The sequence below is a fragment of the Schistocerca cancellata genome, chromosome 7 (assembly GCF_023864275.1).
Source record: "Schistocerca cancellata isolate TAMUIC-IGC-003103 chromosome 7, iqSchCanc2.1, whole genome shotgun sequence".
Classification (NCBI taxonomy): domain Eukaryota; kingdom Metazoa; phylum Arthropoda; class Insecta; order Orthoptera; family Acrididae; genus Schistocerca; species Schistocerca cancellata.
Genome location: NC_064632.1, coordinates 273,259,744 through 273,281,534, shown reverse-complemented (window position 1 = coordinate 273,281,534; position 21,791 = coordinate 273,259,744). Strand labels below are relative to the sequence as shown.

At 43.9% G+C, this 21,791-nt stretch overlaps 1 protein-coding gene across 1 annotated transcript in view; it reads right to left on the bottom strand.

Annotated features, from left to right (window-relative positions):
• LOC126092730 (lipase 3-like) overlaps nucleotides 1–20,821 on the bottom strand; it is a 326,223-nt gene extending 305,402 nt beyond the window's left edge. The window contains exon 1 of the mRNA XM_049908455.1: nucleotides 20,732–20,821. Coding sequence (XP_049764412.1) covers nucleotides 20,732–20,821 — 90 coding nt within the window. The remainder of the gene's footprint in view (nucleotides 1–20,731) is intronic.
• Between the last annotated feature and the right edge of the window lie 970 nt (nucleotides 20,822–21,791).

The window sequence follows — 21,791 nt, the reverse complement described above, 5'->3', positions numbered from 1 at the left end:
GTGTGCGGGACCGTAGCCCAGCTTCATAGAGACGGTTGCGAATGGTCCTCGCCGATACCCCAGGAGCAACAGTGTCCCTAATTTGCTGGGAAGTGGCGGTGCGGTCCCCTACGGCACTGCGTAGGATCCTACGGTCTTGGCGTGCATCCGTGCGTCGCTGCGGTCCGGTCCCAGGTCGACGGGCACGTGCACCTTCCGCCGACCACTGGCGACAACATCGATGTACTGTGGAGACCTCACGCCCCACGTGTTGAGCAATTCGGCGGTACGTCCACCCGGCCTCCCGCATGCCCACTATACGCCCTCGCTCAAAGTCCGTCAACTGCACATACGGTTCACGTCCACGCTGTCGCGGCATGCTACCAGTGTTAAAGACTGCGATGGAGCTCCGTATGCCACGGCAAACTGGCTGACACTGACGGCGGCGGTGCACAAATGCTGCGCAGCTAGCGCCATTCGACGGCCAACACCGCGGTTCCTGGTGTGTCCGCTGTGCCGTGTGTGTGATCATTGCTTGTACAGCCCTCTCGCAGTGTCCGGAGCAAGTATGGTGGGTCTGACACACCGGTGTCAATGTGTTCTTTTTTCCATTTCCAGGAGTGTATTTATGTAGTGTGAACTGGATCTGTGACTGCGGATTCCTTGTGGAATATGTTCACGAATTGGATGATATCCATACAGTGTTTCTATAAACTGTACAACATCACTGCTTCGTATGTAGCTGCATAGAAAGCAACATGTCTTAGCAATGTCCATAGAAGGCATGGACAGACGTTGCTGATCGGCGGACCTGATTCACATACTCGCTTTATTTCATGGGCCACCTCATCATGTGACACGACAGCAGAGCTCACCATGCATAAAGTCAAATCTGTAGCACCCCTGACGTTAATTTTTGTGGATTGAATACACGAGAATCTAAATCGTGGGATAGTTTCTCCGCTGCCTTTCAATCATTGAATCTTTCCCGAGACTGATCCTCGGCGACCATGTGGAGGATACTAAGGTGATATTTCGTGTTCGATGACGTCATTATCTTTGTATGTATACCGTTCCTCTCGTTAATGACAGAAATTACGCTTCAGTTCATAATTTGACCAAATGTAAATGTCGTGTGACTAGGGCCTCCCGTAGGGTAGACCGTTCACCGGGTGCAAGTCTTTCGATTTGACGCCACTTCGGCGACTTGCGCGTCGATGGGGTTGAAATGATGTTGATTAGGACAACACAACACCCAGTCCCTGAGCAGAGAAAATCTTCGACCCAGCCGAGAATCGAACCCGGGCCCTTAGGATTGACATTCTGTCGCACTGACCACTCAGCTACCCGGGGCGGACATTTGACCAAATTAGCACTATGGATTCGTGGTTAGTTATTGATCCCACGCCATGCAATTATATTCAAATTTATGCACCAATTGATCCATAACTGAGTTTCACTGCTGACCCGTACATGCGTACTTTCTTACCGTTTTTCTTTCCCGTATCAATTAGACGTTTTTTTCACCTCTGTGTTTCACAGGCAGTTGGTAAAATACATGTAATTTTGAACAGGATTGTGCTGAATTAACAGAAGGTGACCTATTTTTTGAGTCACCAAGCATTACCCAAGTATACTAACAACTCGCATTAGTGTTGGACCACTTTTTTCCTCCCTATTTCATCGCTTAATACGCGTTAATATAACAATGTTGTTTCTCCATTTGTTCAATCTGAAAATAATTTACAGCATTTCTCTCATCAGTCGCCGAGGTTACATCGTCGTACCCGTTAGCAACGTATAGCAACGTATTACGCTTCGCACCTCGTAAAGAGACATATTAATGCCCCTTCATTCAGTTTGCAAGGTGAGTTCGCCGCAGAAAGAGACAACGAGATGCAAAGAAGAGCAGAACAGGCAGTTACTGTTGTGCAAAATGTGTTAGGGCTGCAGAGCGAGGTACAGTTTCTAGCTGCACAAGTTTCAGGATTTAAATTATTAATTATAAGCATCGTATTGCATCCCAGGGCACGCATAACTTGTAAATTTCTCAGCTCATAAATTTCAGTACATAATCTTACTACAGCTGACAACTTCCATAACACTAAAGATGAAAATATAACTTCCTTTCACAGGTAACTTTCATTATTAGCTTTGAGAGCTTTCTTAACTTACAAGGGTGATCACAAAAGCAAAGAGTAACCATGTCGCTAATAAAACCAGTGATCGTGGAAGTGTAGAATTTGTTTCTATTGTTCCCGTCTATGATCACAAGAAAAAATTGTTTTCACACTATCGATTTCGGTCAGTGGTGACCATCTTTTAATTTTCAGAAAAATGGGAAACTAAATACAGTACAATTAGTGGACAGTCTACACATTTTAAAAAGGTATTACTTTTTATGACTCCTATCTGATTTTTTCTGTATTTGTTGGTGCCGCTACTTTAGCTTTACTGTTTTGGTATATGTTTTAAAGAGCCGAGTATTCTTTATGTATGAAAGCAATAATTTTCATTACGTGATAATTGATTGTTTACAAGATGTAGGCTGTCCATTAGTTCTACTTGGTTCCCCTTTTTCTGCAGACGTGAAGATGGTCACCACTGATTGAAGTCGATAGTCTCTGGACAAATATTTCCTGATCATAGATTTGAATAAAAGAAACAGATTCTAAAGAACCTTATTTCTATAAGACTTTTCATTCGTGATAATGAAAGAAAACATGTATTGAAGTCTTAGCTATTTTTCTTCGTAGTCGCTGTTCAAATTTAAACTCTTGTCGTAGCGCTTCACAAGCTTATCTGTGCCTCCTGCACACTCAGGTGTCACCAAGTTGTTGCGACATCCACGCAACGTCCTCCTGCAGTTTTCTGTCATTGCCGCAGTGCTTTTCTTCCAAAAGAATTGGGCAGTAAATTGGGGAAAAGATGGTAATCGCTAGGGTCTACATCCGAACATATTTCACACTTAAACAGCCCGACGTAAATCCTTCGAGAATGTCGAAGAATGCGTGCGATAATTGTCGTGAAGAATTTCAATGCCACTGAACAACAATCAATGCTTTTTATTTTGAATGGTGCTACGCAGTCAGTGAAAGTTAGGGCAGTAGGTTATCGCTTTTATGGTGATGTCCACTAGGCACGAAGTCGATAAGTAGGACGGCCCTCTATCCCAGAAGCGCCAACAAGTTCTTGAGTGCTCAGAATTTGTTTGGACTCTCGGGTTTTGTAAGGGATGTGAATAATGCCATTCCATTGACCAGCGGTTCCTTTCTCGACTTCTAAGGGAAACCCATGTCACGTCACCATCAACAATGCGGTCCACAAAATTGTATCCATCGTTGTCGTGTCGAGTGAAAAAGGGCGGTGCCGTTCCCACTCGTCTGTTTTTTTTTTTTTTTTGGGTCAAACCCACGTGGTACTCTCTTCTCTATAGCCATAATAACCATTAACAATATGATAAAGAGCTGATGGTGTAATTTCAGTAAAGAAAAGACTCAGTCAATCCACATTTATTTCCTCAATTCTTGATTCATGAATGATAACTGAACGTCTTCCTGCTCGCTCTTCACCATGACTCATCGTTCGTCCAGCATTTATACGTCATGCACAATTTTTGAGCACTTCGGTAACCTTCCGCTACGTGTCTGTAAATTTTGATAAGGCGGACTGTCTTTTGCTTTCAAAGACCGTATAGCACTACGAACTCCGTCCTTGCTGAGATTGTAAATATTATTATAAATTTGAAAATCGCTTAAATAAAGAGTGAACGACCGTCCCTCCTCTCTGTAAGCGTCATACTGTCGCCAACGATTATGAAGGTCCAAAACAAAGTGGTGTGGATGAGGGAAGAATTGCGTGGATCGACAGATCAATACGATCTTCATTTTTAGAACTACCCTTGTACACCCAAGCCTTATTAAGATTACTTTCACCCTGTAGATAGTCAATTAGCGAGTCGAATTTGAGCTCTTCCAAATGATGTTGTCGTACGACCGTCCGTCGTCAGCCATATTCCTACGATTAACAGTGATTGATATGTGAGTAGTGTCGAGTATACCATTCTGGTTGTAGCATCAATTTCAAATTTGCTTTTATTTATGGAATTTTTGTTGAAGAGTAATCATTTCTTTAGTATTAAATATTTTTTTATATCTCTGTATACGATCCCTAGTCATTCGGCCTAGACAATGTAGGGCAAGTGCTGGTCCATGTCGCAGCACTTGTTTCAGGCGTTGTTCTATCTCTTAAGATTCCTCTTCTGGGTGCCTCCTTTGCCTGGCCTTACTGTTCAAAGAAGCAATTGTCGATTCAGGATTTGAGCTTTTAGTATATTTATACTGTTCCAAAACACAACGCCAGATCACTATTAAAAAATCAGAAACGTATATAAAGAATTTCTTATTATTTCTAGTGCAGTACTGTGATCTATTCTAGAACTGATTTATATGTATATTTATTAGAGTTTCTTAATAGTCTAAGGACGACAGGTGCCAGGAAAATTAAATCAAACGTATTTGTTCAGTTATGGTTGGAGATCGAGTTACGACGATACTGTTGATAGTCGATCGTCCTGCAAAATTGAAGAAAAGAGGTCAAAGCAATTACAGCCCTCTGTCACAAAATTTAAGTCTTTTTACCTGGTTTCGACACTTTTATCAGTGCCTTCATCAGAAATTAAATATTCAAATTGGCCTATAACATAAGTACAAAATTATGGGAAAAATGTAAGTACTGACTAACAGTACAAGAAAGGATCAGTATTTACATGTCACGTGTAAGATAAATACCAAGCTATAAGCCCTTAGTCCGAAAATCTTAAAATAGAATACATAGAAGGCGAGCCACTATGGTATGTTCATACATACAAAGCCACACGTAGCAACAGACTGGGGCGCCCGCGTTAACAACTGCTGGCAGGTGAACATTGCACCAAGAGAGCCATCTAGTAGCCGCAAGTACAAACTGGCTACTTAACGTTCAAATAAAGACAGACGAATATTATGATGAACGTCACTCAGTACATGACGTAAAAGGCAACATTTTGTTTGGCAACAGCAGATAAGGTAACATTTTGTCTATATCAGAACTTAGAAGCACAGTTTGAAGGATGAAAACACCATTATAGAAAATATAAAGAGGGGTGAATGACGCAGCCTGTAGAAAAACGATATAACATGAAATGCAGCCAATATAAACCATTTAGTAAATGAAAAATTATGAGTTGACTTAGATGAAAAAGCATTTCGGTAACCACACGAGGGAACCCAAATTCAAATATCAGGTAACAGCTTTATTCCGTTGAAGAAGTTTTTATTACGTAATTGTAGCTGTTCATTGAGAAGGAGGCTATCATTGCGAGAAAGATGTTTAGATATTCTCGAAGAATTAGAAATTTTTAATCTACGACCTTTCTTCTCGGTGTGCAAAATGTTGATATCGTGAACAGCTTTAGGCGCGTGACCTGTAAACAGAAGGTGGTCGGCAAAAGACGAATTTTTGGTGCTAGTGCCATTTTCTCCTAAAACATGTTCTTTATACCTGGTCGTAAAGGCACGTCCTGTTTGTCCTATGTAGTAAGAAGAGCAGGAGTCGCAGAAAATCTTATAGACGCCATATTTTTCCTAAGGGGATCAAATCGATTTTACATTATGAATGAAGTTTTCTTTTTCAAATTACTATTGGTAGAAAAGGCAACGTTACAGTTGTATTTATTACGATGATGGCGTTGAATCTGATAGCAGATAGGCCCCAAGATAGGAATAGAAAAATACTTTTTTGGGTTAGATACAATGATGTGCCGAGCGTAGTAACTCTTTTAACAATTTTCTTTTTATGGATGTCATCCACGATGCCAGGTTCATATTTGTTATTAACAGTTATCATTTTGAGTAAATTAATTTCTTCATTGAATTTTTCTTTCGAGAGTAGAACAGAAGTAGCTCTATGAATATCAGAGTGAAAGAAAGCGTTTTTATGAGATTGTGGGTGCATGGAAGACGCAGGTACGATATGATGAGTGTATGTTTCTTTACGAAAATCATTGAACGAGATTTTATTTTCTTGTACTGTAAGCGTCAAGAAAGTTCAATTGGCGGGCCTCGTTTTCGAGTGTTCGATGGTTAAGGATATTTTCTCATGAAGTTCATTAAAGAGACTGAAAATACGGTCAATTCCATCAGCAGATCCCTTGTAGATGACTAAAAATATCATCAACGTATCTGAAGTAGGAGAGAATGCCTAGTGCTGTAGGCAGGTCAAAAGACTTAAATTTTGTGACCGAAGGCTGTAATTGCTTTAACTTTAGTTTGTAAACGGTCGCTCACTAAACAGCCATGTTTAAAACTTTCTGAAAAAAGAAGTTTTTTGCTAAATATAAGACTCAATTCCTATTCTGCTACCTGTTATATGAGTCGTAAATGAAATGAAGCTACAACGCTACGAGATGCTGCACAAAAAGGAAATGGTTTTCTTGGGATCCCGCTTGTTTCTGATGGACACGTTAGGAGTGCCACGACATCTCCTGCAGCAAATGGCCGCACAACTTTGCAATGAAATGTGCCTCTTACACTGCGGTGGAACAAATGTGTTCCCCAGGTGACGTATACGCCGGAAAAATGCCGCGTACGCAGAAAACGTGATCCCATGTACACACAAGCCCAAACACACACACACACACACATACATACACATACGCACACAGACGCGCCTACGCGCGCACGCAGGAATTCGGCCACGGAGAGGCAGGGTTTCACTTCATGCTCTGTATATCTCCCCGGATAACGGGACTTCGAACATGGGAAGGGGTTCCAGGATTTGGCGGGTCGGCATTACCACGATTATTACTCCGGGAGGGGGGGGGGGTAGTCAGGAGGGTTAGGAGGGTTCCATTTCACAAATTGCGCACCCGATGTGATGTGGACGTTTCGGCCTGTGACGTCGGGCTCATCCTCGGAACCCGATGCAGCGTGCCGCGTGCGCTACGGCGCGCGGGCGAGAGCGACCTTGTTTCAGCGGACGCCGACCTCTTTCGCCGTACCGAGCGGTGAGTTCCTCGCGAACGTGTTGCGTAAACACACGAGGAGCACATCGGACAACTGCCTGGTCCACACTCTCCCTGTCTTCTTTACTATCTAACGTCACTGTCGATTTCGTAGCACTAGTATGCTAACGGCGCAGCCGGTGTAGCTAATGAATGCACGCTTATTATTTGGCAGTAACTGCTTGAGAGTGCGAGGTCAGGGTGAAATGTTCTCTGGCAGATGCACAGATACCAATGGAATTTTCTTTGTTTTTGGTTCAGCCGGAATGGAATTGGTAGTGTCTCGAATAAACGCAACGGAACTAAAAAGAGGGTAAAACCGTGTATTCGAATTAAATCAGACGATGCTGAGAGAAATGGATTAGGAAATGAGACACTAACTTTTAGTATATTTGGGCATCAGAGTAAGAAACGATAGCCACATAAAAGAGGATGTATTAGGGGACTTCAGAACGTAAGGTAAACATTATTAGCGCAGGCCAAGTAACTTTCACTGAATCATGCTCTACACTTGAAACTGACACAGATGCATGGCACGGTTTCCTAATATAGTCACCAGGTCTCTGTAGGCAGCCTTCAGAACAATCTCCAATCGTTTGGATTTTCACGTTGCAGCAGAGTGTGCACTGATATGAAACTTCCTGGCAGATGTAAGGGTGTGAGGACGGGTCGTGAGTCGTGCTTGAGTAGCTCAGATGGTAGAGCACTTGCTCGCGAAAGGCAAAGGTCCCGATTTCGCGTCTCGGTCTGGCACACAGTTTTAATTTGCCAGGAAGTTTCATGTCAGCTCACACTCCGCTGCAGAGTGAACATCTCATTCTGGAAACATCCCCCAGGCTGTGGCTAAGCCATGACTCCGCAGTATCCTTTCTTTCAGGAGTGCTAGTTCTGCAGGGTTCGCAGGAGAGCTTCTGTAAAGTTTGGAAGGTAGGAGACGAGGTACTAGCAGAAGTAAGGCTGTGAGGAAGGGGCGTGAGTAGTGCTTGGGTAGCTCAGATACTGCCGGTACGGTAGCTTAGTGTGTCCGCTCAGAAGGTTAGCAGCCCTCTGTAACAAAAGAAACTGAGTTAATGGATAAACGACGAACTAAACGGATGTCTTGCGAAGTCCGCCCCGAGCAGATGCAACGAACTAAAAAACGAACAAAATGAGTTTTTTTTTTAAAAAAAAAGATGGTAGAGCACTTGCCCGCGAAATTCAAAGGTCACGAGTTCGAGTCTCGATCCGGCACACATTTTTAATCTGCCAGGAAATATCAATCTCCAATATCGTTGACGACAGAAATCTGCTTCTCGACCAAGGAGCCATTCGAGAATCACTGTGTGAACGTCTTCATCCTTGGAGACTCTCTTTCCCCCTCAGATGTTCTCCACGATTGCCTGGACATCGTCCGCTGTGCCCAATACCATTGGCCTTCGCTCCCGATTAGCATCACCGAGATCATTGCGGCCTCGGTTAAATTACTGTCACCGTTTCACTACGGCCCTGGCACTGCTCCACATACCATCAGAATTTCACGGTGAAGCTGTGCGCAGTTTTGCGCACAAGAGAGAGTTTACAGAAGAAAGACTAGGTTTAGCGTCACATCGACATCGAAGTCATTAGAGACGGAGGAAGATCTCTCTGTCAAGGATGGGGAAGGATATCGGCTGTGCCTTTTCACAGGAACGATCGCGGAATTTGCATGGAGCGATTTAGGGAAGTCACTGAAATTCTGAATCTGAATGGCTGGATGCGAATTTGAATTGTCGTCCTCCCGAATGTGAAACCAGTGTGGTGATCACAGAGCCACCTCGCTCGGTTGTTGCACACAAGAATCAACCTGTCCCGCGTTCTTAAACTTTGGAGTACGTTTGCAGTTGCGGCGCCATTTCAGTCGTACATTTTCATGCACCTATAACCCGTACCGCAGCATAACTGAATCGGCAGGAAACCCGGAACAAGTACTCTCTTCTCAAACTATGCCACTACTGTTGCGTAGTGGGGCTCAGTGTGGGAGGGATGACATACGTGACGTACTTTCTAAAGTTCCTACACTGACAGTAGCAAGGAAAGAATTTCTGAAGACGAGAGATGTATTAACATCGAATATAAATTTAAAGGTTAGCAACACGTTTCTGAAGGTATTTGCTTGGAGTGTAACGTTGTTACGTAAGTGAAACGGGAACGATAAACGGTTGAGACACGAATGTGGCGCTACAGAAGACTAGACTGATACATCGAATAACTAATGACAAGGTATTATACAGAGGGTTTCAGAAAAAAGTAGATACTCTTTGAGAATCAGTATTAATGGAACATAATGACACACCGTTACAATTCTTGCACGGAAGGAAAGATTATTTTATGTGTTCAAAGTGACTACATTAGCAGCCAGACAACGCCAATGTTACTGAACTGTTGACAGAACTGCGGTGTCAGCGTCTCCGGCGTGATTGTCGCACAGGACGCCTCGATGGTTTCTCGTGGCTCGTTCAATGTAGCTGGTTTCTTCTGACAAACTTCGAGATCCCCTGTAGGTAGAATTCAAGAGGTGTAAAATGCGGAGACTGTGGTGGTTAAGCAACGGCTCCTCTTCGACCTGTTCATCATCCAGGTAGATTTTCATTCAAGTAGGCTGTGACATCTCAGTAGTGGTGAGGCGGAGCGTAATCTTGTTGTACGTAAAATCTTTCACTTCCGAACAACAATCGGATGGCAGCTAAAACTGATGTTTCCAACATATGAAGATACACCTCACCAATTATGGTACCTTCAAAGAAGAATGGACCAATCAAAACGGGCGATGACATACCACACAGCACTTTAGCACCCGGTAGATAAACATGCTTGACCACGTGAACATGGGGATTTTCAGGAACCCAGTACACGCAGTTGTGGCGGTTCAGTTTGAATTGCACCTCGTCAGACTATTTAACCATCCCTGCAAATCGTTCATCCTCGCAAAGCATGCCTTCAAGCAACTCGCAGTACTGCATCCTTCAATCCAGGTTGTCCTCGTTCATAGAATACAGCGATCTTGGAATGTATGTTTTCCACTTAGCAACCTTCAGAATACATCGAACCCTTGATCGGCTTACCCCACTGTCGTGCGCACCCTAGTTCACAGATTTCTGAGATGACCTAGTAAAATATTGCAACATAGCAGCGCTGGAAGCAGGAATTGTTGATGTTTTTAGTCCTTACGCGCATACTGGACAGTACCGTCGGCTTAAAAAATGTGCCGCATACGACAAATTGTTGTTCGTGTTTGTGGCTGAGTTCCGTAACATTATGCCACTGTCGTTGTACCTCCATCATGTTTTGGTACTTTCAGTACCACTGTCATGTGGCGGAACACGCACGCCAAGATCTGTTGAAAAAACAATGGACTACGATACTGCGCAAAATTGCAACGATATGTCGTTTTTTTCCAAAGATATTAACTACCAAACAGTGTCTACATTTTTCTGGATCCCTCTGTATGGAATTGGGAAGAAGTGAAATTTATGGTACAAGCTGACTGCAATGATATGTCAGTTGTAAGGGCACATCCTGTGGCATCAAGGAACAGTCTAATGTGTTAATGGAGGGAAGTATTTAGGGGGCAGTGGGAGGGGAGGACGAAAGAATGGTAGAGGGAGACCGAGGCATGATTACAACGAGCAGGTTCAGAAGGATGTAGGCAGCAACATCTGTGCAAAGATGGAAAGTCTCACACAGGATTGTTGCCTCAAACCGGACTTCTGGCTGATAAACACAACAACAAGACGTTGGTACGTCTCGTAGTATATCGTTAGCAACTGTAGAAAAGAGATGAAGTTGAAGGCAGTATTATGGAAATGGAAGATAAGTGAAGTATGGTGGTGGGGAGGATCAAAGAGGGACTTCAAAACAGATAAATACAATAAGCAGATTCAGAAGGATGTACATTGCAGTAGTTATTCGGAGATGGACAGGCTCGCCCAGAATATAATAGCATGGAAAGCTGCATCAAACCAGCATTCGGACTGAAGACCTCAGCAGTAACAACGTCACTCATGCGTCAATTGGATGTATCAAACAATATGAATTTTACCCAACACAGACGATGTTTTTGCAAGACCTACCACTATGTCAATAACTACTTAAATAATTGCGTGCTGCAACAGTTACGCTTTTAATGTGTAGCACAACCGTTTCAGGAATGGACTTCCATTTTCGAGTGCACAGGTATTGGATGTGGTGTCTCTGTTTGTATTTTTTTCTGCCTCTCTTTCGCTGTAGTCACGATTTTATGTTCTCAAAGCACTCTGCCTCCATCAGACAGACATTCCCACATTCACAACTAATAATTCGTTGTTGTCTTTGTTTTTATTTATGTTTTTAACATGAATCCATTCATAGTAAACCTAAGTTGTGAATTACATGTTGGTTGTGTGCGAATTTCTGCCTTACTAATAAGACACTATATCTTGAAAACAGTTGAACGGAATGGATGGTGTCTTGAAGGGAGGATATAAGATGAACATAAACAAAAGCAAAACGAGGATAATGGAATGTAGTCGTATTAAGTCGGGTGATGTTGAGGGTATTAGATTAGGAACTGAGAGACTTAAAGTAGTAAAGGAGTTTTGCTATTTGGGGAGCAAAATAACTGATGATGGTCGAAGTAGAGAGGATATAAAATGTAGACTGGTAATGGCAAGGAAAGCGTTTCTGAAGAAGAGAAATTTGTTAACATCGAGTATAGATTTAAGTGTCAGGAAGTCATTTCTGAAAGTATTTGTATGGAGTGTAGCCATGTATGGAAGTGAAACATGGACGGTAAATAGTTTGGACAAGAAGAGAATAGAAGCTTTTGAAATGTGGTGCTACAGAAGAATGCTGAAGATTAGATGGGTAGATCACATAACTAATGAGGAAGTATTGAATAGGACTGGGGAGAAGAGAAGTTTGTGGCACAACTTGACCAGAAGAAAGGATCGGTTGGTAGGACATGTTCTGAGGCATCAAGGGATCACCAATTTAGTATTGGAGAGCAGCGTGGAAGGTAAAAATCGTAGAGGGAGACCAAGAGATGAATACACTAAGCAGATTCAGAAGGATGTAGGATGCAGTAGGTACTGGGAGATGAAGAAGCTTGCACAGGATCGAGTAGCATGGAGAGCTGCATCAAACCAGTCTCAGGACTGAAGACCACAACAACAACAACATCTTGAAAACATAAGAAAACGACAACAGGGAAAGAGAGCAAGGTCAACACACATCCAGATATCACATCCAATGAAAACGTAAACCCCCAGACACTTACAAGTGGGAATGTAGGGTTGTGCTACACTTAAAAAAGACAACGTAATGGTGCACTACAGTACTATTTAAATCATTGTTGACAGTGCTGCAGGTTTCCCAAAAGTATCGTTAGTGATGCGAGATTTTCGAATTATTTGGAACACAGAATTGTCACACGGCTGACTTTACTGCGTGGCATTCGCCAACATAACAAAAAAAAATTTCCGTTGGTATCCATTTCCCAGACAAAGAATGTTTCACTGTAACCTCACATTCTCGTCGCGCCACTGCCAGATAATATGCATGCGTTCATTAGTTTCACCGGTCACACGCCGTTAACATACTACAGTGCTACGCAAAAAATGGTTCAAATGGCTCTGAGCACTGTGGGACTCAACATCTGAGGTCATCAGTCCCCTAGAACTTAGAACTACTTAAACCTAACTAACCTATGGACATCACACACATCCATGCCCGAGGCAGGATTCCAACCTGCGACCGTAGCGGTGGCGCGGTTCCAGACTGAAACGCCTAGAACCGCTCGGCCACACCGGCCAGCACAGTGCTACGCAATCGACAGCATTCTAAAATGGTAATAAATTCCTGAAACGCTTCGTGCAACGTAAGTGGTACTTACTTCATTATTTAAATGCATATAATTTTGTTTAAGCTACTTTTTTTTAGCAGTGACGAGCACGTAATTCAAATGGGTAACTGAAATTTATCGCAACGAGCTTGTGGACAACATAGAAAACTCTGTGAGGCTGTTGGAGGACGATGATGTATATAGTAAAGTTGGGACCAGAAAACCGCAGCAAAATTCAGTAAAACCTGCTGAATACGAGGCTTAATGCATGTGTTTGCAGTTGACACTCAACATAAATAAAGGTGACGTGTTTTCTGCATGAAAGGCAGAAAGACTCATTGCTGTTTGATTATTCTAACGGTGATAAGTCCTGGAAACAGTCGTAAGGTATCTGGCAGTACCCGTCTGAGGCGACCTAAGTGGAGCGACTACATGAAAGTAGTTCTAGGAACAGGTGACGGCAGACTGCGGGTCATTCACGAGAGGAGTGGCGTGCAACACGCGTTCCGCCGGCTGCTGAGTTCTCCTCCTCAGCGCGAGTCCCTTACCGGAATAACAGCCGCAGAAATGCAGAAAAAGACGCAGGAAATCGATCCCAGACGTACCCTGTCCGGACATGAACCACAAAAACCTAGGCTGAAGTCAAGAAAGAGTTTCACGAGCCCATCATCAGCAATTCCATCAGCACCTGCAACTCGCCAAACAGAGCTACAGCGAAATGCATTAATCGAAAGCATTCGGGAGAACATCAAAGAGAAACTTGCAGTGGGATTTCATCGGTCGTGTGTGGCATGAAAGGCAGTGAACAGATTGAGGAAAGGAGTGTCACGATGTGAAACGAGCGTCTAGCAATGGCGCTTCTTGAATGGAGTTCTGTGAGTGTGGTGACTTGCAGGACTCACATTATCTCCTGGTCTGCAGAAACCTGCCCGATGCTCACCCTACGGAAGGCCTACATATATGCAGCAAGTGATAAGCCCATCAACACAACGCAATTCTGGAGTTTACGATTCATTTGATAGTAAATCAGTAGTGTCTCGAGAAATTTTGTTACTCTTTTTGTTATTTTGTGCCCTGGACACGTAAAATAAATAAATAAATAGAGGAGATGGACTAGGTTCCAAGAAGAGAGGTAGGTTCATCATTGTTACTGTCAGTAAGCGCGAGAAGATTAGGGCTATAGAGATGGCCAACAGACTCCAGGGCCAGACGTTAGGGACTTTTCATTTTCTTATTTTTTTTTAATTTTTAGTTCAAAAAACGGTTCAAATGGCTCTGAGCGCTATGGGACTTAACTTCTAAGGTCATCAGTCCCCTAGAACTTAGAACTACTTAAACCTAACTAACCTAAGGTCATCGCATACATCCATGCCCGAGGCACGATTCGAAACTGCGACCGTAGCGGTCCAGACTGTAGTGCCTAGAACCGCTTGGCCACCCCGGCCGGCTAATTTTTAGTCATCGGTCTTCTGATTGATTGGTGCGGGTCGTCGCGAATTGCTCTCCTGTGCCAGCCTCTTCATCCTAGAGTAGCACTTGTAAATACACATTGCTGAGCGATTTATTATTAAGTTTTCGAGAGCGAACGTTGCAAGAAGAGGCAGTATGCTACTTCTTCTGCTTCTTCCACGTCGCGGAATGACCACAAAGGTCAGAGAATTTATTGCTCATATGGATACCAACTATTGTTCTCCCTACAGGACATTCAGGAATGGAACTAGGAAAGGGGGCGAGGGATACGGCAGCGTTAGTGAAAGTACCCTCCGTCACTGTAAGGTGGCTTACGGAGCATAGAGGTAATGAATAAGATTGTGAAACGTCCCCTTAGAAAAATTAATGAATTACTGTGCTGATAAACCTCTTACATTATTTGATTTTCAAACAGCTGAGCAGAACTAAACGTACTCAGACATTTCGCTCTTTGCCTATTCTGATCAACACTAAACTGGCACACAATATTTTTAGCGCAACGCAATCTGACTTTTAATAATCCCTACAAAAGAATGGCCCTGACTAACAATAACCTATACCTTTCACAAATCACTTACCTCACAAAAATCTTCGTTACTCAAACTACTGCAATACAGCGAGCGCCAATACTGCCAGTTAAATAAAAGATTCAAACTCCTGAAGGCACTAACTACTGATAGGCATAGTTAGCAAATGAAAGATTTTGATAGAGAACAAACAATGTATTTACGTTTATAGTGTTCAAAAGACATAATATCTATATCGGTCTATGATATCCAATTTACTGTCGCTGTCCAGATCATCCGCTCTCAAAACTCCGCCATCTCTCTCCCCACGTCCACCATGGCTCACCTCCAACTGCGCAACGCTACGCGCTGTTCACATCCAACTGCCCAACACTACAATAGCAAATTCCAACAATGCCACCCAGCCACAGACTGCACACAGCACAGCCAGTGATTTTCATACAGAGCGCTAGGTGGTGGTGCCGTTACCAATATAAGAACCTGAACAGCCTACTTACAGTTGTTTTTGTTTTCGATGGTTTGTTAACGGCGCAAACCTGTGCCAATTCCGTGTCTCTGGAACGAATTTTTGACCATGGAAAGTAAAAAGCTAGAAGACACTCGAAGCGTTCGAGGCGTGGTGCTACAGAATTTTTAAGTGACTCGTAAAAAAAAAATCCAGAAACGTGCGAGCAGGACTCACTCTCCGCGGGTTCCGCACAAACTTTATTATGTATTTAGAAAGTTCATACATACCGGGAATCGAGAATTTTGACAATTTTTGGGTGTTGGTGACATCGATACTGGCAACATATCAAAATATCTGACATGAATGCCCTTATATTTTGATTCCATTAAATTTTTACATCGCCAGGGGACTGTGGACTTCAATATGAGACATAAATTTCATTTCAACTGGATACTCGTACTATTTCCTGGGAGAAATGAGTCTTAACAGACAGACAGATAGTTGGATAACACGAAAAGAAATATTTTTTTGTCTAAGAATTACAAATTAACAGTTTTCGGATTATGGCTCCCAGACACTCCACACTCAAAAAGGCGGCCATGTTACAGAAGGCCGTCGGTCGCCCCGTACGGCTCCCCTTCAAACACATGTGCACGCCCTGTACGGCGGTTCTCGCCTATGGAAACATTGTCTCTGCAATAGTAAAGAACCAACCCAGATACTTTTTATTTCGGTAACCCGCCATCCTGTGTCATCTTCGGTATCATATCAGCCATTCGTCCTTCATCGACTATCGTCGCGTGTTCAACAGTCACTTAAAGAAAGCACAGGTCGCAGCCGTCTACAAGAAAGGTAGCAGAAGTGATGCACGGAACTACCGTCCAATATACCTGACATTCAATTACTGTAGAAAAGGGGTCTCCAAACTACGGCCCGCGGGCTGAAACCGGCCCTCGAGAGCCGGCAAAACGGCCCGCGTTAGCTGGCCGGACATCCCCGGTATCCGGCCCGCCAAATATTTGAGGTGGTACCTATTTTGCCAAGAATTGAGTTTCCATGCCTATCGCGACCAGTACACTGCGACATTGTCTCTGATACTCGCTACAAGACTACATAACTAAACTTATTGTTGCGCCGCTGAAATAACAATGCGTTGTCATACTCTACCTCTATTACGTCTTGCAGTAATAGTGTTGCTAACAATGATTTTGAGATTTCATTAACTTTGCTGGACGCTTTCGTGAAGAATGTGCAGTGACATACTTTTTTGTCGGTGAAATTCGCCAGAATAAAATACGCCAGAATTTCAGTCAGGTACGCCCATCAATCAAAATTATGTAATTAAATAAAAATCATAGTTCGTTTCTGTGCTAGCTATTCCCACAACCTTAGATTTTTGCGATTTCATCTTTCCTTTAGCCTTACATTACGGTGATCATGGAGTGCTAGGGTGCTTTAATCCCACTAGGTAGATCTTGGCAATTATGACTTCGTGGAGGAGTCAATGTGGCCCGTGGACTAAAACGTTTGGAGACCCCTGCTGTAGACTCTTAGAACATATACTGAGTTCAAACCTAATAAAGTATATCGAATAGAATTACCTCCGCAATGCCAGCCAACGTGGGTTCCGTACACAACGATCATGTAAATTTATCTCTTACTTTTCTAACGAGTCATGTTAAAAGCCATGGATTTAGGCAACCAGGTAATTGCAGTTTTTCCTCACTTCCGAAAAGCGTTTGACTGAGTTCCATACCTACGCTTATTATCAAAAGCACAGTTGTTGGGTTATCAAGAAAAATTTGTGACTGGATTGAGGATTTCTTGATAGGAAGGTTCAAATGGCTCTAAGCACTATGGGACTTAACATCTGAGGTCATCAGTCCCCTAGACTTATAACTACTTAAACCTAACTAATCTAAGGACATCATACACATCCATGCCCGAGGCAGAATTCGAACCTGCAACCGTAGCAGCAGCGCGGTTCCGGACTGAAGCGCTTAGAACCGCTTGGTCGCAGCGGCCGGCCGATAGGAAGGAGGCAGCATGTTATGTTGGAGGGAAAGTCATCAACATACGCAGACGTACTTTTGGGAGTGTCCCAAGGAATTCTGTTTGGTCCCTTGATGTTGGTGATGAATATTAACGATCTTGCAGACAGTATTAATAGTAACTTCAGACTTTTTGCAGAAGATGCAGTTATCTATAGTGAAGTACTGTCAGAAAGAAGATCCGCAAATATTGAATCATACCTTGATAAGATTTCACAGTGTTGAGAAATGTAAAATTCTGAACCCAAGATGACGAAAGAAATGTACTGTCCTATGAGTACAATACCAATCAGTCACAGTTGGAATCGGTCAACTGATACAAACACTTGGGTGCAAAAATTTGCAGGAACATGAAATGGAACTATCACATAGGCTGATTCCTAGGTAAAGTAGGTGGCAGATTTTGGTTATTTTTAGAACGTTAGGGAAATGCAACCAGTCAACAAAGGAGACTGGTTAAAAACCATTCGTCTGATACATCCCAGAATAATGCTCAAGTGTGCGGGACCCGTACCAGATAGGACTAACAGGAGATTTTGAACGGATACAAAGAAGGACAGCACGAACCTCCGCAGTTTTGTTTGACCCGTGGAAGAGTGTTACGGTGACGCTGAAGAAACTGAACAGGCAGACGTTTGAAAATAGATGGAACTATCCCTTGATAAGCTACTTTGAAGATTTCAAGAATCAGCTTCTAATAATGAATCTAGGAATATACTATACGCTCCTGCGTACTGGACCAACAGGGATTGTGAAGAGAAGATTAGACTAGTTACAGCAATCACAGAGGCGTCTGAACAATAATTGTACTCTGGCTCCATACGTGACTGGAACGGCAGAAAGCGCTAACAACTGCTAGAATAGCACGTATCCTTTGCCATAAATTTCACAGTGGTTTGGAGAGTGTAGACGTAGATTCGGACGTCACGCACGGCTCGCCTTCAAGTGCGACAACAGTTCCCGTGCTTTCTGGTCGCTCAGATTATAATAGTTGATGAAATGTCTTATGTAGCTCTCGACAGCGCGTGATAAGAAACTTGGAAAATAGTGTTGAATAAAAACCCGATCAGAAACGCATTCATTGGTGTTGTGGTACGACATATCCCATAAACCGATAAAATTTTGGGGACTGGGCTAATAAAAGATAGAGAAATGTTACGATAATGTGCACATTCCCCCCCTCCAACCTCCCCCCTCCCCTCTCGCCGGTCCTTGCCTCCCGTCGTCAATACAACGCACAAAGAGTTCATACAATCATATCAACCTGTGAAAAAAGTCCTTGTTTGGGATGTTGTTTCTACTCGCTAGTCTCATTGGCCTCAAAGCGGTGAGCCCTCATATGAATTTCTGCTCTTTATCCTTCCATGAAGGGTTCGGATTGAGAGTGTCAAGTCGTGGCAACTGCGATGATGTTTCGCACAAAAGAATTGTCCTTGTTTTGCGTATGAACCAAGTCGCCGTAGGCGTCCATGTATCTTTGTTTTTGTTCGGGAGTCAAGGTATCCGAGAAAAACCTTGAATGCCCTTTTCTGTTCCACATTGTATACCAATTAGTGTCCTTTCGGGGTATGCTGATGCAATAGCTCCATACTCAACAATCATATACAACCGCTCGCTCAACGAAAGATCCTTAGCCAAAGACTGGAAAGTAGCACAAGTCACAGCAATATTCAAGAAAGGTAGTAGGAGTAATTGACTAAATTACAGACTCATATCATTAACGTCAATATGCAGCAGGACTTTGGAAGATACGTTGTGTTGGAACATTATGAGTTACCTCGAAGAGAACGGTCTATTGAAACACAGTTTACAGGGATTTAGAAAACGTCGTTGTTGTGAAACACAACTAGCTCTTTACTCACGCGAAGTGTTGAGTGCTATTGACAAGGGATTTCAAATTGATTCCGTGTTTCGAGAGTTCCACAAGGCTTTTGACACTGATCCACACAAGCGGTTTGTAGTGAAATTGCGTAATTTCCTGTAAGAGACGTCACAGTTCGTAGTAACTGACGGAAAGTCAACGAGTAAAACAGAAGTGATTTCCAGCGTTCCCCAACGTAGTGTTACAGACTGTTTGCTGTTCCTTCTCTATATAAACTATATAGGAGACAATCTGAGCAACCGTCTTAGGATGCTTGCGAATGATGCTGTCGTTTATCGTCCAGTAAAATCATCGGAAGATCAAAACAAATCGCAAAGCGATTTAGAAGAGATATCTGTATGGTGCGAAAGTTGCAATTGACCCTAAATAACGAAAGTGTGACGTCATCCTCGTAACTGTTAAAAGGAATCCGTTAAACTTCGGTTACACGATAAATCAGTCAAATGTAAAGGCTGTAAATTCAACTGAATACCTAGGAATTACAGGTATGAATAACTTTACGAATATCTAAAATTGGAAAGAACACATGTTGTGGGGAGGGTTAACCAAAGACTGCGTTTCATTGGCAGGACACTTAGGAAATGTAACAGATCTACCAAACAGACTGCCTTCAGAACGCTTTTAGAATACTGCTTCGCGGTGTAGGATACTTAGCAAATAGGATTGACGGAGTACATCGGAAAAGATCAAAGAAGGGCAGCACGTTATTTATTACGGCGAAATAGGGGACAGAGATTGTGACTGGCAGAGTACAAGATTTGAGGTGGACATCGTCGTTGGAGCGGAATCATCTCGCGAAATTTCAGTCACCAACTTTCTCCTCCTAATGCGAAAACATTTTGTTGGCGCCCAACTACACAGGGAGAAACGATCATCGCAATAAAATAAGAGAAGCCAGAGCTCGCACAGGTTTTCTCCGCGTGCTGTACGTGATTGGAGTAATAGAGAGTTATTGCGAAGGTGGTCCGATGAACGCTCTGCCAGGCAATTCTGTTTTTTTTCGGAGTATCTATGCAGATGTAATAGCCTTTCAGTAGGGTGCGTTAAATATTTGATTTAGAGATGTTGCTCGAGTGGCATTTGTGACGCAACACTACTGTAGCACGTCCACTGCTAAACACTGCCTGTTCACAACACACTGGTCGAATACACATCTGTTATTTACTGTTGTTAGTTCAAGCGGCAACCATAGTTACTGGCTTGACGTCGCTCGTACACCAGGAATAGAGCAGTTGCTCTGAGCACTATGGGACTTAAATTCTGAGGTCATCAGTCCCCTACAACTTAGAACTATTTAAACCTAACTAAGCTAAGGACATCACACACATCCATGCCCGAGGCAGGATTCGAACCTGCGACCGTAGCGGTCGCGCGGCTCCAGACTGTAGCGCCTAGAACCGCTCGGCCACTTCGGCTGGCAATAGAACAGTCTCGTAAGGTTTTGGGCGGACGACGTAAAATGTAGCGAAAGAGTGTGCAGATAGTTGGTCACTTACCGGAGACAGGAACGAGCCGTGAGTTCCGGCAGCTGCGAAGACGATCGCGGCCGTGGCTAGCGGCAGCAGCAGCCGCAGCTGCAGCTGCATGGCTGTGAGAGCGGAGAGCGACGAAGGCTGGTGTGGTTCTTCTTAGGCGCGGAGGCGAGGCGGCGCCTCGGCATGGCGAGGCGATGCGATGCGGCCAGCGGGCGGACTGGAGGCCGACAAAGCGAGCAGCCCGGCCGCGCATCAGCCACTACCACTGTGCCACTGCCTCCACCACTGCCTCTGCCACTGTGCGGCGCGTCAGCCGAGGCCGCCGACCCGGCAGAAAGAGGTTGATTGCCGCGTGGCGGCGGCGGCGGCGGCGGCGGCGGCGGCGGCGGCGGTCGGCCTCGCTTTTCGTACTGCTGGCCCGCCCGCTTTCTTCCTGTCGCGCGGTACGCCCGCCACACACTTGTCGAGCGGGCGACCTCCCTAAAGCGGTTGCGCGGGCAACAGAAAGACCCCTTGCGGCTTTACCTGTCCTTAGGATTACTATTCATTCATATCTTTCGAGTGAAAGCAACCTGTGGCAACAACCGAGTGAAAACAATCTACTCATTCAGATGTACACTAATGCTCATAAATTAAGGATCATGCTGATACAAGGGGCTGAGGCCGCCCGGGGTGGCCGAGTGGTTCTATGCGCTACAGTCTGGAACCGCACGACCACTATGGTCGCAGGTTCGAATCCTGCTTCGGGCATGGATGTGTGTGATGTCCTTAGGTTAGTTGGGTTTAAGTAGTTCTAATTTCTAGGGGACTGATGACCTCAGCAGTTAACTCCCATTGTGCTCAGAGCCATTTGAACCATGGGGCTGAGCGATTCTAGGCGCTACAGTCACGAACCGCGCGTCCGATGCGGTCGCAGGTTCGAATCCTGCCTCGGACATGGATGTGTGTGATGTCCTTAGTTAGGCTTAAGTATTTCTAAGTTCTAGGGGATTGATGACCTCAGAGGTTAAGTCCCATAGTGCTCAGAGCCATTTTTGCTGACACATGGTGAAACAACGCTCTGGTGGGCGGTTTGCGGGTT